The following is a 16,620-nucleotide window of genomic DNA, read 5'->3' as shown; positions in this document are numbered from 1 at the left end:
GCGTGCCCCCCGCACTCAGATACGACATATGAGAGTTTGCCCCTTGTGCCAAGACTTCCGCCTCGGAATGCGAAAGTAGCGTAATGAGCGCAAAATACGACTATGAATGTTTCGAAACACAATCGCTTCATAATTACAAAACACAACGGAGAAGACTTCGAATACGCTTGCCTTCAAGTTTTTTTTTTTTTTATATCTACAGCACCATCAGGAAATCAAGAACAGTCAACATATGCATAAACGCGAGAGTAGGGAAACCGAGGCGTCCGATTTTGGAGCGCAGCTCTTAGGCGCCCGTTCCCTCGGCGAGCGCCGTCCCCGCGGTCCTATCACGTCAGTTTGATCAAAGTGCCACGGTGTGCAAGAAAGGAAACAATATGGGGCACCGATAGCGGCGCGTGCGCGTGTTGCCCTCCACTGCTGACTAGGTCGGCCAACCATCATTCACTGCCAAGTGCACGAGAGCTCGGAGCTGTAGGCCATGCATGTGCGTTCCGCGCAACTTCAGCAAATATTTTTTTCTCCGCGCTTTCATTCCACGCGCTCTTGCTTTAAAGCGTCGCAGGCCTAAGCAGAGAAGAAAAAAAATTAATTACGGGGTTTTACGTGCCAGAACCCACGGTACGATTATGAGGCATGGCGTTGTGGGGCACTCCGGTTTTATTTTCATCACCTATAGGGTTCTCTAACGTGCGCCTAAATTTAAGTACACGAGCGTTTTTCGCACGTCGCCCCCCAATCGAAATGCGACCGTTGCGGCCAGGATCGAACCCGCGACCTCGGCAGCGCAACACCATATATAGCCACAGGACTACCGCGTCGTTTAAGTAGAGAAGGAATTTGAACTGGCTCGTCCAGAACTGTGTCCAGATATATATGCACTTATCGGATCCCAAATTGGGATTCGCACGCCACCAATAGGCATGCTGGTCAGTGTTGGTGAAAGGGGCACATGTCCTGCTTGCGCACACAGCAACTATTTAGTGTACGTGTATCGCTCAGGATGGGCGCCTGAAATGTTCTGCAGGGGAATTAAGGGTCACTCGGAGTTTTTCGGGTGGCGTTGCTTTTTGCATTGAACACGCGCAATGCTGCTCGCACCCTCAGTACCCTCGCGACAAACTGCGCATTCTTCATGACAGGGCCGTTGGCCGAAGAATTATCAGCAATATTTGACTTGCTTTGCCATCAAATCGACAAGAGCTGATGATCCAGCAGCAGTGAGTAAATCTGCTTGTTCTCAGCAGCAATCAGCGCAAGCAATGAAGCACAAATTCAGCACGTGTTCTGCTCAGAATATACCAGAGAAGCGGGGAAACCTTTATTGTGGAACAATCGGGGAAAAGTGGGGAAATCGGGGAAACTTATTGTGGGGAAATCGGGGAAATCGGGGATACGTAGACACGAGGCGGTGTACGTTTTATGTGCGTACAAGCACGAGGCTTCCCAAAAAGAAATTAAATTCTGGAGTTTTAGGTTCCAAAATATCACGGTTTGATTATGAGGCACGCTGCAACGGAGGACTTCGCATTAATTTTGACCACCAGGGGATCTTTGATGTGCACCCAATGCGCGGTACGCGAACCAACTCACTTTTTACTTAATGATATTACGGCACGTGTTTAAATCCACGAATTATAGCCGGTGACTTTGCAAGGCGTATCCACTTGGAACGAATTCTCTTGAACTGCACCAGTTTCAAGATATTAATCTTCAATGTTACCGAAGAAATGTATTGGCGTTCCGCTTGTTTCTTTTAAGAAAGCGCTGTTTCATGCATTCAAGCACAAGCCTAACCGGAACACCAATGCATTTCGTCGGACCACATTGAAAATTAATATCTCGAAACTGGTGCAGCCAGAGAGAACGCGTTCCAAGTGGATACGCCTTGCAAAATCACCGGCTATAATTCGTAGATTTAAATACGTGCCGTAAAATCATTAAATAAAAAGTTCGTTGGGGTAATTAGGCTAATTATTTAATCAGGCATTTCGAATTCGCGTTGAAGTAGTGGCCGCCTCATGGAGTAATTTAGATCAAGGGTTCGAATTTTGCTATCTGTCACAGGCAATTTTGAAAAAAAATTTGGACCTCCTAAAAAAAAAATCTTCCGGTATATATGCGAAGGAAGTAGTTCCTCGGATTCGGTGTTTGATCAATTGAAAGTGCAGGCGCAGGTAGAAAAGCAAAAACAAAACCTTGATTTCGACGTTTCCGCCAGTGTACGGCCTTCATCAAGAGTAGGCAATTGCAAGAGCCCAGAGTTCAACTTATACATTATCTCTGCAAGAGTGAAAGAAAATTAAAAAAAAACAAAAAAAACCCGTATAGCGTCATGAAAAGCAACACGCGCGCATTCACTCAAGTAAAGAAAAAAAGAGAAAGGGAAAAGAAAGTGCAGTATAATACAAACACGCGTACAATACCGGGTCATGAATACCAATAACAACAGCTCTGAGTGCTTCCAATCGCAGTCTTGATGAAGGCCGAAATGTCGAAATCAAATGTTCGCTACACGTTCGCTATATATATATATATATATATATATATGTTTCCAAAGGCTACAATATTTCGCGCCACAATTGGTTTCCTCGAACGCGAGCATCTGCAAGTGCTCGATTTAGGTCTACACTTGCGGCTCTATCTAGTCGTGATAACGTAGTCCTTGCAACAACTCTTGTTCCGCAATATCGCGCCCTCAAGCTATCCGAAGTATAGAAAGCACCCCCCCTCGATAGCGCTTACTTTACGCCGACGCGCTCCCGTGCGTGTCCCGGCATTGAGCCATCGTAAGCCCAATGCCGGGGAATTCACGGAGTTGCTTGCGCCATGCGAAGTGTAAGTCAGCAGGCCTTGTGAATTATTACCGTATTACCGTATTACGAATTATTATCGCTACGAATTATCGTATTACCTGCAGTACCTTGCGCTGAAGCGCGGGCGCCGACTCACGACCGCTTCGGCCGGTGGTCTCGCAGCCGGCGAGTCTTCGTCGTCGTCGCGTTGCAGGTTGCACTGAGAAGCCACACGAGGAGCCGAGGTCGAAACCGCGCAGCCTTTGTCACTGGCATCCCACAACACGCTTACCATATCCGAACGAGAGGTTGTCTCTCGAGTCTCGAGTCCTTTCGTGCTGCAGCATGAGCGCGAGCCGCACGTTCTTTGTAGCCGATATGCCTGTGCCCGGCTCGCACATGGGGCGCGGACCGACCGGCGCTTATCGGGCTGTTCCCGGGCGCGCCGATAAACGACGCTGTGCAATTAAAAACAATAGATCTGTCCGCGCGGGGCTCCAGTGGAAATGACGGCGCGACAACGGCACTTGACCTGACGCCGATAGCGTTGTATCTGTCCCCGCCCCGTCGGCCGGTAAAAAAAAAAAAAAAAACTTCCTTGCCTCAAAGCGTGTACCTCCATGGTGTCCTGCGCGGGTCCGCCGCATACGCCACGCATGGTCAAGCAAGGCGATAACACGGACTCCGCCGTTAAACGGCCCCGGACTTCTTCGCATCGTTTAATTTTTCTACGTGTAAACTGGGTGCCGCAAGCGGTATGAGGCGGCAACTCAAATGCATTTCAATCAGCGCGATGATCGGACTATATACGTATCTGCTAAATGACTCGCCGTAAACACACGTTGTTGTTAGAACGCAGCCCAGTTGCTCGCGCACTCGCGGTGCGACACCGAGTCACTCACCTTCCAAGGCTCGCCGCACATGATTTCCGATGACTCGCCACCGCACCTTAACAGCCAACGCTCCCGAGTTCGCGGCAAAGCAGAAGGTCAATGATCCAGGTAAACAAAAAAATAGATGTAGCCTTATCTTTTGGTTTTTGCCACGCACGCTGCGCTGCAGCAGATCGAACGGAGGCGTCACTGCAGTAGCTCCCATAATTGTAAAATCGATAGTTCCGATGGTTATCCTGGTTTAGGTCGTCAGGGTACAAGGGATGCAGAGGCAAATTTTCAAACGCCTTCTGCAGCGTTCATTAACAAAACTAGTCGAATATTTCTGTTCTGTTTTTGTTTTTACCGAGGTGACGGCAATTTTTTTTTCTGGTTCCTTGGAGTGCTAGGAATGAAAGTTAAACAATTAAATAATCATGTAATCAATCATTGTTTATTGACCACAATGGTAATTACACTTAAGTAAGAAACACGTAAACAGAGAGTAAAATATTTTATTTTTGTGACCTAAAAGGCGCATGTCGGTTGTGCTCAGGGCCATACGTTAAGAGCTTTGCAATTATCCGTCTTTGGAGGGATGATTACATGCTGGAGGACGCTGCCTTCAATCAATGGCCCCATGGTCTATTTCGAAAAGCTGCTTCGATAGAAATCTTCGGTTATTGCTGGTCTTGACGTTATGAAACCGTGGTCAGCCACCGGGCATTGGAGGGAAATGTGAGACGGGTGTTGGTGGGGAGAAGATCATGGAGAAGGAGGGCACGTCTATAGAAGATTTTAGTATTGGCGCTTCCGCCATAGTGAATTCAGGGCGACGGACACTCTGGGATGAGGTTTCGTAGAAGGTGAAGAGGTGACGGTGCGTGAAAAGTGTTAGTATCTGCAAATGTTCGCGCTTTGTCGCATGATGCAGACGTTCAGCTTTATCAATCAATCAATCAATCAATCAATCAATCAATCAATCAATCAATCAATCAATCAATCAATCAATCAATCAATCAATCAATCAATCAGTCAATCAATCAATCAATCAATCAATCAATCAATTTGTGTTAATTGGTAACTACCACAAAACATTAAACGTTTACATGAGAAACAGAGCAAGAAAGAAATCAAATGGGAAAGGCAGGGAGGTTAACCAGAACAGGAACTTCTGGTTTGCTACCCTGCACAGGGGGAAGGGTAAGAGGGAAAATATAGGCGAAAAAAATAGCAGAGAAAGAAGCTAAACTCACGAAAAACATTTTAGGCCATAGTGCCCCCTGTTTCAATAACGGGATCAAATCAATCATTTTTTGTGCTCTAAAAGATGCATGTCGGTGGAGCTCAGAGCCGTACGTTGAGGCGTTTGCTGTTATCTCTCTTTGGAGGGAAGAGTACATTCGAGGGACGCTGCGTTTAGTCAATGTCCCCGTGGCCATGGTCAAAGAGCTACTTCGATGAAATTGGACTGCATGAACTTCAAAAACATCACGCTACTCCAAAACATAAAGTTGCTCTCTGTCTGCCTGAAAAAACATTTATTTACAGAAGTTTTGTGCAGGAAGGGTGCGGGGCTGCCCCTTACAAGCACTAGCTGGGCTCCCCCTTACGGGAGCCCATCTGCGTCGGCCGCCGCCCCGGCCCACTCGACCAAGGCCCGCTGGGCCGTCAGGTCAGAGCATCCGAGCAGGGCTGCCTCCCTCCCGGAAAGGGTTGGGTAGGGGGGTTAGATTTGGGGTTTTTTGAAATGCCCACACCATGTGGCAAATGTCTGATGACTTTTCTTCACAGTGCGGGCACTTCCCCGGGCAAGCGGGGTCAAAATATTTTAAGACTGCCGGGCACAGTATAGAGTTTTGGTGTAAAGGCGAAAGAGAATGCGCTCCTCCGCCTTTGTGAGGCCCTTACAGGGCTTAGGATAGATGGAGTGGCCGGAGTTACGCAAGCGTTACTATTGAGAGCACACTGTATGTATATGCTGTAACTTCAGAAACTTACTGCAGAAACTAAGAGCCAACCAGTACAGGTGACAGGCTTCTGCTATCTTTTGTGGTACTACGAAGTGATGTTAATTTTCGTGTTGCTACCTAGCGCTGATTTTAGTCGGCAAAGTAGTAGCTCGTATTCTCGCGATGCGACACAAAAATCAAGTTTAGACTTTAGCACTCCTGCTGACTCCTACTCACTTCCGTAGTAGACAATGTCTGTTGGCTTCATGTGGTATTGTAATTTCTTTAAAAATGGGTCGATTCGGTTTCCGCTATTCTTCTCGTTTCATAACGCAGCCCCTAGTGCCACTTTCAAAAAGTTTCAACACCATTCCAGAAAGGCGGAATCGAGAGATGCGCGTTTGTGGGTACTCCAGTCAAGTCGCGCGTATGGGGTGGCATAAGTGTCAAGAAAATTCCATGTCGATGGAAAAACAACGACGACGACAATTACAAGAACCAATTAAATAACATAAAAAAGCTGTATCAATTGGATACGCAAATGTTAATTCTTTTTTCGGAAAAGCTTAATTTTGGTACCGAGCTCCAGACTGCCGTTTTATTCCGTTGCCCGTCGATCACTATCGTTGAACTAACGCTGAAAAGAACCCAGCATAGGTGACACGCTTCTGTTATCTTTTTTAGTACCACGAAGTAGTACCGCTTAGTACAAAATGAAGTTTTATCTAACGACACCCACCCGGGCCTCCTTCCTTTCTAAGCCATATTTCGACGCAACAAACTCTCTCCGAGCCCCGGCATACATGCGTCATACATTGTGCAAAAAGAAACGCGTCGGCAATGATCGATAAAAGAGTAAGTGTGTAGGGCTTGATGCCATGATTATGGCTAACGCACGCCTCGTCGGCACAACTAGACTGAACAGTTTAGTAACTAAGCTTATGCATTATTGGAGAGAACTGAGAGAATGTCCAGTGCTGCGCGGCTGAGAACCAGCCGTTGCAAAGTTTGTCGTCTTTGATGAACATACGGTTGCTCGAGCAGCGGCCTCTGAATAGATTGCACGAAAGCAGAAGCATTTCTAGTTGCACAATATGGTCAAGATCTCGGCGCAGAACGACGGGTCTGTATTTTCGCGCATGTAGTCTGGACCTGCGTAGGTGGAAGGCGTCCCCTCAAGGGCGACGGCGGACTGAGCTGCGTGTCGCGTTGCTTGATGGGCCCACTGGGCCGCCCAGTTGGCCAATCAAGAAACGCGTTTCGCGCGCGCCGTTGATCGCTAGGCAACGCTGTCCAGCCGCGGTCACGTTTCTATTCTTCCTCGGCGCCGTCGTGGAGTTGTATCAAGCGGAGGGGTTCATTACAGCCTGGGTGCACAGGCAAATACGCATCAGCAGCAGTCGTTATCGCCGCCCGACGACCCCAACAGCGGCCCGTCCAAGGCTAACCTTCGGAACAGCGCATGGCTGCGGCGACCGTGAAGAAAAAAGCGAAAGGTCGCGCCACTTAGCGCTGTTATTTCCTCGCAGTGGAAAACCGCGACGTCTTCCCGACGGTTGGGCGAATGCCACGTCGCGCGCGGTCGGTCTCCACTGACAGGAGGCTCGACACCGCCCCCTTTGGCCGTCGGTCTCGTCTGGGCGCGAAGCGGCCGTGCCGGCGGTAAACAACGGAACGAGGCGTGGTGCACATCAAGCCCGCCGGGAGGGCCGTTTTCGTGGCCGCTTGCCACGGCGCCGCGTCGCAGATAACGTCCTCCCCCCCCCCCCCCCTCTCCTTCCATTTCCCCGTTTGAGAGCCGCGCGCTTCCCGCCTTGCTAAACGCGCGACAAAGGGGCGCCCGGGACAGGCTTATGCCAGGTATGGAGAGCGACGCTCTGTCCACGCGGATATTAAAGAACTAATCAGGACAGCTTCCATCGTCGGTGCGCGCGCGCGCGGGCGCTCTGCGGCGCCCCGGCTGCTTCTGCTGCTGCTGCTGCAACCCCTGAAGCGCGCGGCCTAGCTGACTCTGTCGGCGCAGGGGGCGCAGGCGCACCGCTGTCAACTCGTCTCGTTCCAGCGAGTCCCGACTTTTTCTGTTCTTTTTCTACGCTTTGCGCTTATTTCCTCGCAGCGCCATTTCTGGATCCACCGCTCGCGTGATTGTCTTCGAAACCCCCGCCGCTCCGACCCCGCGCGCGCTCTTCATTCCTGGCGCGTTCGGCTGCTATAGCGCGTCGACCGGGCGGTATTGTGTCGCCTGCAGCTGGGAAGGCCGCGAGGTGCCGCCGGCTGGGAATTGGCGTACAAGAGAACAAAGGAAAAGAAAAGGCAAAGTTATAGCTCTCGAAATTGAGATGGCTGCTTGTTGCGTCTCCGGTATGCCTAGTCTGCCATCGTACGGGGACAAGTAAACGCGAGTCAAGCTCAGTGGTGAAACTGGAATCGCACATTGGACGCGGGCGTGTGCGAGAAAACAACACCGCGTAACATGTCATCTGGCATACGAAGACGCAAACTAACGCCACGCCTCGCGTGTCCTCGAAAGCAACTGCTTTCTTAATTAAATGCGGACGAGACGGCGGCAATACGCAATACTGGAATATCGTTTTCTTTCTTTTTCGGCAGCAAGCCGGCTCGCGAAACGAAACTGACACAAACGAAAGAGAGAGGAGGACCTGCCTGCTCCAGCTGGTTTCTAATCTCTATGCAACTGCCACACCCGGTGCGCCGTCCGGGACCTGCGGCGGTATAAAATCGCGGGCTGGCCGCGATTTCAAAACGCATTGAGAAACGCCCTCGCAAAACGCTACTGAAGGACAGCAGTGGCGCATACCGAAGGGCGACAGTCGCTGAATCTAGCGCGAAATAATCAAAACAAATGGCCGGTAAGGCTGCACAGAAGCCCCGCTAGTATACCACACTGCGCATCTTTCGCGCCGACTCGTTTCAGCACGGCCATTATATTGCAGATGCGAGAGCGAAAAGAAAGAAAGAAAAAACAGAGACCCCCCCTCGTATCACGGTGCGCTGCGACGCACGCGAGGAATGCGCTGCGCAACTCTCACCCAGCGACCACAGAGAAACAATGCCGATCCGGTTCCCACGTGGCTGCCGCGTACAGCGGTGGCTGTCCCGAGCGCGTGTGATTTTCTCCATCGATCACGTTTCTCGCGGCCGCCGACGGGCTGAAACGCGTCCTCCCCGCGCGCTCAACCTCGGAGCTTGCTTTTTCCCATCCAGCGCCCGCGCTCCTTGCGCGCTCGGTAGCCGCCAGAGCCGGGCTCCGATAAGGGGGCTCGCATTTCAGCTCGGCAGACCCACCTGCCTCCTCGGCCGCTGACGCGAAGAAAACGAAGAAGCGAACGACAAGCGGACGCTCGGGAGCGGCAACTGAGAAGCCCGTGAGAGAGCGTCGCCACGCGGGGACTTTCAGAAACAGAAAACATACAAACGCAAGCTTTCGCAGCACATTCTGCTACATCATGGGTATCGCGCGAGTAAAGTTTCGAAAAAAGAAAGAGTCGCCCCGGGGCGATCGCAATTTCGGCGAGCGTTTGTTCTTGCCTGTCTTTCAACCTCTCTCTCGTCCTTATGAGCAGCAGTAATCAACGAAACCTGATGAATGCACCCAGCGAAGCGTTATGATTTCAGGTATTTCTTTTTTCTTTTGCGGAGTTTAGTCTTGCCTACTTTTAATATCACTCTGCCTAAACAGGGCTCATCCGGTTGACTTCTCAGCGATTCTCATTACATTAGCCCAGTCTTCTTGTGGGAGAGAAACAGAACACATGGAAAGACAGGCGAAGTTTCACCAAAATATTGACGTTCCGCTTGGCCACCCCGTTCTGGGAGGTGGGGACAAATTGAATGAAACGTAAGAGGAGAAGTAAGGAATAATCATAGGATCTACTCTCGACGTCGTGTGCAGGAGCGTTCGTAAGACCTTTTTTTCCTAACTCAAAAGGGAGCGAGCACCCAATAAACGCACCTTTTCTCTCTCTCTCTGATATAAAGATGTGGTTTCAATGGGCGATTGAAGCCGTATTGACAATCGCCCCATCGTTGGCTATTGTCAATATTTACAATTCATTTGCATTTCGCGGTAAGTATATAAGCTACATGGATCTCCGATTTCTCCTCGTTTGGCGTGTCACTTAATAAATAAATAAATAAATAAATAAATAAATAAATAAATAAATAAATAAATAAATAAATATTTGTACAGGGGACCAGTCACACGTATCTCTATACACTGGTGATGGCAACGAAGGGCAGCCATTGTTGCACTTATTTGAAACGGAACGCTTACGTTTGGGTGTTAGGAAGCGAAATATTTAATGCGAAGCATTCGTTGCGAAATTCAGTCGCTTTAGTGTATCTCTTTATCTATCTCGCTTTCTACGTCGTGATGCCATCGTGGTCGTTTCTTCAACTGGGTATATAGGGTGTCCCAGTTAAATTTAGCCAAGCTGTCTAAAAGAAAGAAAGAGATTAAAGAAGGTTTAAAAAAAACATGGTGCAAGATACAATTATAAAACCTACGATGCTCGGTCGTCCCTGGCCTGACTAAATACCGTAGGATGGCAACGGTTTCGAGATATGCGCCATCAAACTTGCTTTAAAAATGCACTGTTGTTCCACTTACCTTTTCACGAAAATGCTGTCTTATGCACTTAAGCCCAAAAGTAACTGGAAAGCCAATGCATTCAGTCAAATTAATATCTTGAAACTGATGCAGTCCTTAGAATTCGTTCCAAGTAGATGACATGGCTTGACATGCTCATGTATGTTTTCTCGTTATTGTCATGTCGTGACGTACATGACATGTCATGCAAGTTATGGCACTCATGTCATGACATGCATGCCATCAATGTGATGATACTTGCGTCATCTTCATATATATGGATATCACTGATATGCCATTAGTGCCGTGAATTGCATGACATGTCATGCACGTCCCCACATGAATAAGGACAAAACATGCATGAACATCTCATGCACGTATGTCTCATCCCACATATCCTGATATCTAACCAGTTAGAGCAACGACCACGACATGATCACCGCATGTCATTTATGTCATTCATGTGATGCATGTCATTTCATTCATGTCATGGATATCCTGATACATAACTTGTTAAAAATGTACGTATCTGACACGGCATGAATGCGCACGTAAATGACATGCATGCCATGTCGTGTTGTCATGAATGACCTAAGTGACTTGCGGTGATGACTTCGTGGTCGTTTCATTAACTGGCTATATGTCAAGTGCATGGCATAAATGTCATAACTGAGATGACGTGACAATGGAATTATTGACATGATATCCATTTCTTTAACTGGATATATTCTGGGCAGGCGTCTCACGACATGGATGTGTGACATGAATGACATAACATGACCTGATTAGCATAAATGTCACGAATGCCTGTATGTATGTCATGCTATAACATGATTCCCATGAATGCCATGACATTCATGACAAAAAATGATAAATTCTTGACATGCTTGTCAGGACGTTGTTACATGAGCAGAACTTATGCCGGCCCAGTGAACCAAGTTGTCAACTAACTTGGCCCGATGCCTACGTGCTCGTGTTCGTGATGCCGCGGTGGTCGTTGCATCGTCATTCCCGCTTCGTAAGCCGACTCTCGCCTCTGATTCTCACGTGCGAGTGGCGCTCGAGCAAGGCGGCACGCGTAAGAAGATCCCGGCATTTCGGCAGCACAGCAATGGGTGGTGGTTGCACCCGTTCAAATAGCGATGGAGAAGCAAGTTTCCCACGCACGCCGATTTCCGGGCCCCAACGAGCCGCCTCCTCGTTCCTCCTGAACCTCGTACCTGACTTTCGCGGCCCTTCTCGTCGTTACCAGGCCGCTTAACCAAACATCGAGGCCTGCTGGTTCCTGGCGCACCGAATTCCACTGTGGCAGCGTCATCACGGCTGGTCCAAGGCGAGCAATCTACTACGCCACTTGTCCGAATGGCTATACTATTGAAAAGGACACGGGCTTCAGGTTGTGGTGCAGTTTCACCGTCAAGTCATCCGCTCGTGTCCTCCAAGCGATACCACGCGCTGCCGTCAGCGAGCATTCACTTTCCGCGTTTCTTGCCCATTCCGCACGCCCATGGCGCTCTTTCGCATGAGTGTGATCGTTCGTAGAAACCATGCCATTGTCGTTACCGTCGTTGTCGTCGTCTTGCTGCTGTCGTCACGCATGCGCACGCTCGTGTTAATTATAGTTCATTGTACTCGCGTCACACACACAAATACTATATTGACACAAACACACCAGTCAATCTGGTAACGATCTGTGGAACCCGAAACAATGCTGCATAGCCAGCTGCCTGCAAAATGCTTCGCGTAAGGTCGATTCCCGCACTGCGTGGAATCTGCACACTTTTTCTTGCCGCAGCGTGCTCGGTGTTGTATACGAAGTCGCCCCTTTTGGCGTTTATACGGCTATAGAACCAGCTGCCTGACAGAGTTGTCGCTGCCTTTGATCACGCTGGCTTTGGTAGTGCTGTTGAACAATACATGCTTGCGCAATGAATGTTTTGCCCCTAAGAGTTACGTGAACAGTTTTCTTTTCTGTACAATTTTCGCCCCTTCGTCTTGGTCGAAGTTTGTATTACTAGATTTTGGAAACGCATGCCCCCTTCCCCATTTGTAATGCTCTTTTATGCTTTAAAGCCCTAACAAACGATGAAAGGATTATGAATGATTGCTCTATCAACTTACGCGTCACTGTTTAATGAGCGTCATGCTTAAAGACGACCTAGCCACCTGTGATGAAACATGTGATTTGCCATCGAAAGGATGGCAACTTCGACTGCAGTATATAATCGCTTCGATGAAAAAAAAAAAGGTGAGACTAAACAGCACGAGCTCATACGCGGTGGTATTTATGACTTCCCCTTTACGTAGTGAAATCCACCTGCTGTTGAGACAGATGTATACTGTCGTCTCAGCAAAAGCACCTAATTTGATGAGCAGTCTAGGCGCTCCGGATTATTTTTCATTTACCCATGTATTAAAATTTCCGATTCTACCCAATCATTGCGATAACAAAAAATTTAGCACTTTATTGCACCGTCTATATCACATGGCACAACATACAAGCGGCCCTTCTTGCGTAGGATAAAACTCGTTGCTTGTCCCCGATGCCTTCGCCACACAGACGAAGATGCGCACCACTTTCTTCTCGAGCGCCCAAGACAAGAAACTACAAGGCGAACACTGAGGGCAGATTGAATACTTTTAAATCGTCGACCATCCACCGAGAAAAACAAAAATACTTGGCACAGGGTCGACAGCGGCGTTGCAGAGAGTAGTGCTTGTCTTTAAAAATGTCCCTATGAAATACCAACATCCTCGGTTTATATTGCATATTCGTAAAGACTAATACAACTGTACTGATGATAGATGTTTCAGGTAAGTCTACATTCCTATATGTAGGGTTTAGCGTTTCCCGTTAGACAGAACTGAGAAAAGTACTACGAATTTTTTTTTTGGCTGTTCGTATTTAACCGAAAATGGTCAGTGAAAGCAAGTCTAGCAGAGAGCTAAGACGGCGATAGGCACAGTTCCGATGCAAGGAATTTTGCTAGGTCAAAGTCAGGCGTCATGCTACCTCCGAAGCAATCTTCACTGCGACGAAAACTAGAAGCGGGGAGCTCTTGGGGGAGGGGGGAGGCGTAGTGTAGTATACGCAGAAGGGATCAAGAAAACCCTAGCTCGCGCCCTTGCAGGCTTCGCCCTGCGGTCGCCATGGTTGTTGAACTGAGGAAGTTCACATAAAGCTAAGGCGGGCTCGTAATTTTTCGTCATTTCTCGCGGAGTCGTCAAGGAAGTCATTTGTTCTGTGTTATTTATTGGAGCTCTGTGCCTACGTACTGTTAGAAATCAAATCCCATTCTATTTGGGCCCCAATATCTAATGCCCTTGCTATAATTTCTGTACTGTCTCATCGCCGTATGACGTTGTGCCTTTCCTGGTCTGCTTCACTGAAACTTTGTCCTTCTGTGTATTGCATGCATCCACTTTGTTGAAGAACAGCATCTGAAGTTTACATACAGTACGTTGGATTAGAATTTTCTCTAGACGACATGAAAGAAAACGTACAGTTGTCAAGAATAACATAGATCACCCTCCCCCCCCCCCTCCTTCAGCATATCAACTTCATATTCATCAACTTCATATTCACAAAAAGAAATGGAAAGAAAAAAGAATATGGTAAGCTCGACCCGTAAAATTATCAACCGAATAAAGATAAGTGAATGTTCGTAAAATATATTCACTGAAAAGAATGTTGGGTAAAAAAACCAAAAGCTACGCCAACATTTGGGAAAATAAAAAACCTAAAATGCTGAACCTAATAGTTATTTTGTTGTGTACTTGCATGGCATGTTATATTCACAAGTGTACTTTATGTTTTTCGGGTGACCGCTTTTCCCCATCCAACAAATGTTATCGCTCAGCGCGGGACGCGCCCGTAGGTATCGGAAGTTTCTCGAATGTTATCCATTGTTCTTTCCGCTGTCTGTTGTCTCCCAAGGTTATGTAATCTAATTGCATGTGCGACGCGAATTGTGTCGAACTTTCTAGAAGACACGCGGGTACCAGCGATTACTCTGGAATCTTCGATGGCTCATGTATAAAAGCTGACGCGCTTGACCGGCTGATCAGATTTTTCGACGATCGGCGGCTGTGTTCGCCGCTGTCGCCGTTGTTTGAGTGTAGCCTGTTTTTCAGGGCACAACTTTACCCATTAACACGCTAGTTTCGTCATTCTAGCTTTTGCTGCTTTCTTCACCGTCACTACTGCGTGACAATATAATTATGTGTACTTACGTTCGTTCACGTCTGTAAATCTGAACTTCTGTGCCTGTTCTCGGAGAAGTTCAGAGTGATTTTACTTAATTATGGAATTGTAAGATTTTCCCCTCCCCACGTGTAGGGTAGCAAAGTGGACTCAGTCAGGTTAGCCTCCCTGCCTTTCCTAGTGCCCTTTTCTCTCTCTCTCTCTCTCTCTCTCTCTCTCTATCTATCTATCTATCTATCTATCTATCTATCTATCTATCTATCTATCTATCTATCTATCTATCTATCTATCTATCTATCTATCTATCTATCTATCTATCTATCTATCTGTACGAGTTTATAAATGCCTGTGAGAATGCATGCGCTACCTTTTCTGGCTTCCCGGATACGTGTGCAGAACTTTGTATCTTCGCATGTATCCATGCTCTCTGAATGCACTCATTGTTTTTCGGTGCATTTTGTGATTTCTTTTTTTTTTTTGCCATGCAGTGAGGAGTCGCCGATGCACAAACCAAAGGGGCCAATCCCTCCTTTAAGATCACGTCTGCATAAAAAACAAGAAGAATACTCAAGGATGCGCCTACTCTGGGAAACCACGAGCCAGCTATAGTAAGACAGCGTATGGAGCACGAGATTAGGAACATGATTAGGAAGCAGATTTAACGCCTGCCAGACGAGCCATGCCACTTGCTCGATTGCTACTCAACACTATAAACTAGCTTCGCAGCAGAGCTTTTGCAGCAGCTAAGCCAATTTACCGTTTCATGCTAGATTCATGTTGGCTCGCGCAACATTCTCAACAAATATGAGCGCTACTCTTTCATTGGTTTCACTTCTTTTTCTACTCCACAGTAATTCGTTCCCACAGCTGGGTATTCTGGGGCTATATAGAGGCCTCTTCGCCGAATGACATCACAAAGATGCAGAAGCGCTAACGATGTTGACAACGCTTACCGGTACCTTCTATAAGCTACGTTATAGGCGCTGCGATAAACGCGGAGGTCACAAGCGTTAGGCTGGCCGGCAGCTCCTACTTAAAGATAAATAAATAAGGTAATATAGGAGTAAAGAACACGGGTATCGGCACTGTTCCAATTGAACTGTTCAGCGGCCACAGAAAGGGGACAAAATTATGGAGCGAATGGCTATTGAATGGCGCGTCGTTATTCCCGCGGTCTTTCCCGCAATACTGTACTGTGCATCAAAGACGCGAGAAACAGAACGTGATAGGTGTTCTTATCGTAATGAGAAATCCATAATTTCCGAAAGCATTATTTCGGCAAGAAACTCATAAAAAAGTCGGCGGAACAAGCCCAAAAAACAGTTCCAAGCGGAAGGCTCGGCCCTTGCTACGTATACACATGCAGCAGCTGCACGCGCATACCAGTTGCGTCACAGCGCATTCGTTCATATGGTCGTCGTATAGACAAGCGTGTGTCTGTGAAAGGTCATCAATATCAACGCATTCTTGCATACTAAGAAAAGCAATCAAATTAGACAAGCTTAGTTCGCCGTCAGGTATTTTCACGGCACAAAACCAAAGACGTGGAAGTGCCGGTTTCTGAATGAGGCAGCACATGCAGGTGCCTCGTGGCTCAACTCTTTCCAGGTGCCAGCGCGTGACCCGAAAAGCGCTGGCCATTGGGATTTGTCTAAATATATATCTATATATAAATAAGTCCGTGGCACTGCTGCTCCGCTGAGCGTAAGGTGCGAGTTGTACAACGCGATCGCTGAGCCTCGTTTTGTTTCTGCCTCACAAATCGGACGTGCGCTGTGATAAGTCGTATAAATTTGACAGTGTGCCCCCCCACCCGCCTACCCCCGTTCTGCGGTAGTGCGTAGTGTTCGGTCGGGAAAAATAAATAAACGAACGGGTTGTATTACCAAAGGAAAATGCACTGCTGCGAGCTCTCCATTCGCTTTGCTCAAAAGCTTCGCTATACGACAGTGAAGTAACGTACGTGTTACCGAAGAAATTAAAAGCTGCCACGACGACGTGTTCCGGCTGGTTCTTGAGAAAAAAAAAATAAAAGAAAGAAATAAGAAACTCAAGGTTAGACTTTGTCCCGGAATGCGTCCTTGACTGGCGAACGACGTTATTACTGGTTTCCCGGTACACTTTCAATGTGGCTGTTCGGCCGAAGCGTGTCGTAACTCTCTTGCGTTCTGTCTGGTGCAACTCCCGT

At 47.8% G+C, this 16,620-nt stretch overlaps 1 protein-coding gene across 2 annotated transcripts in view; it reads right to left on the bottom strand.

The window, feature by feature from the left end:
* The window catches only part of LOC126545439 (unextended protein-like), a 72,083-nt gene extending 68,337 nt beyond the window's left edge, over positions 1 to 3,746 (bottom strand). Inside the window, exon 1 of one of the 2 annotated variants that reach the window (XM_055061484.2) lies at positions 2,924 to 3,746. In XM_055061484.2, coding sequence (XP_054917459.1) covers positions 2,924 to 3,090 — 167 coding nt within the window. In that variant the 5' untranslated portion in view covers positions 3,091 to 3,746. Of the gene's footprint in view, positions 1 to 2,914 lie in introns of both variants that reach the window. The other variant, XM_050193315.3, reaches the window with a different exon arrangement.
* Positions 3,747 to 16,620: the final 12,874 nt, after the last annotated feature.

This window comes from Dermacentor andersoni, chromosome 1 (assembly GCF_023375885.2).
Source record: "Dermacentor andersoni chromosome 1, qqDerAnde1_hic_scaffold, whole genome shotgun sequence".
Classification (NCBI taxonomy): Eukaryota; Metazoa; Arthropoda; class Arachnida; order Ixodida; family Ixodidae; genus Dermacentor; species Dermacentor andersoni.
The sequence above is the reverse complement of the archived record's forward strand: the minus strand, read 5'-3'. Positions and strand labels throughout refer to the sequence as shown.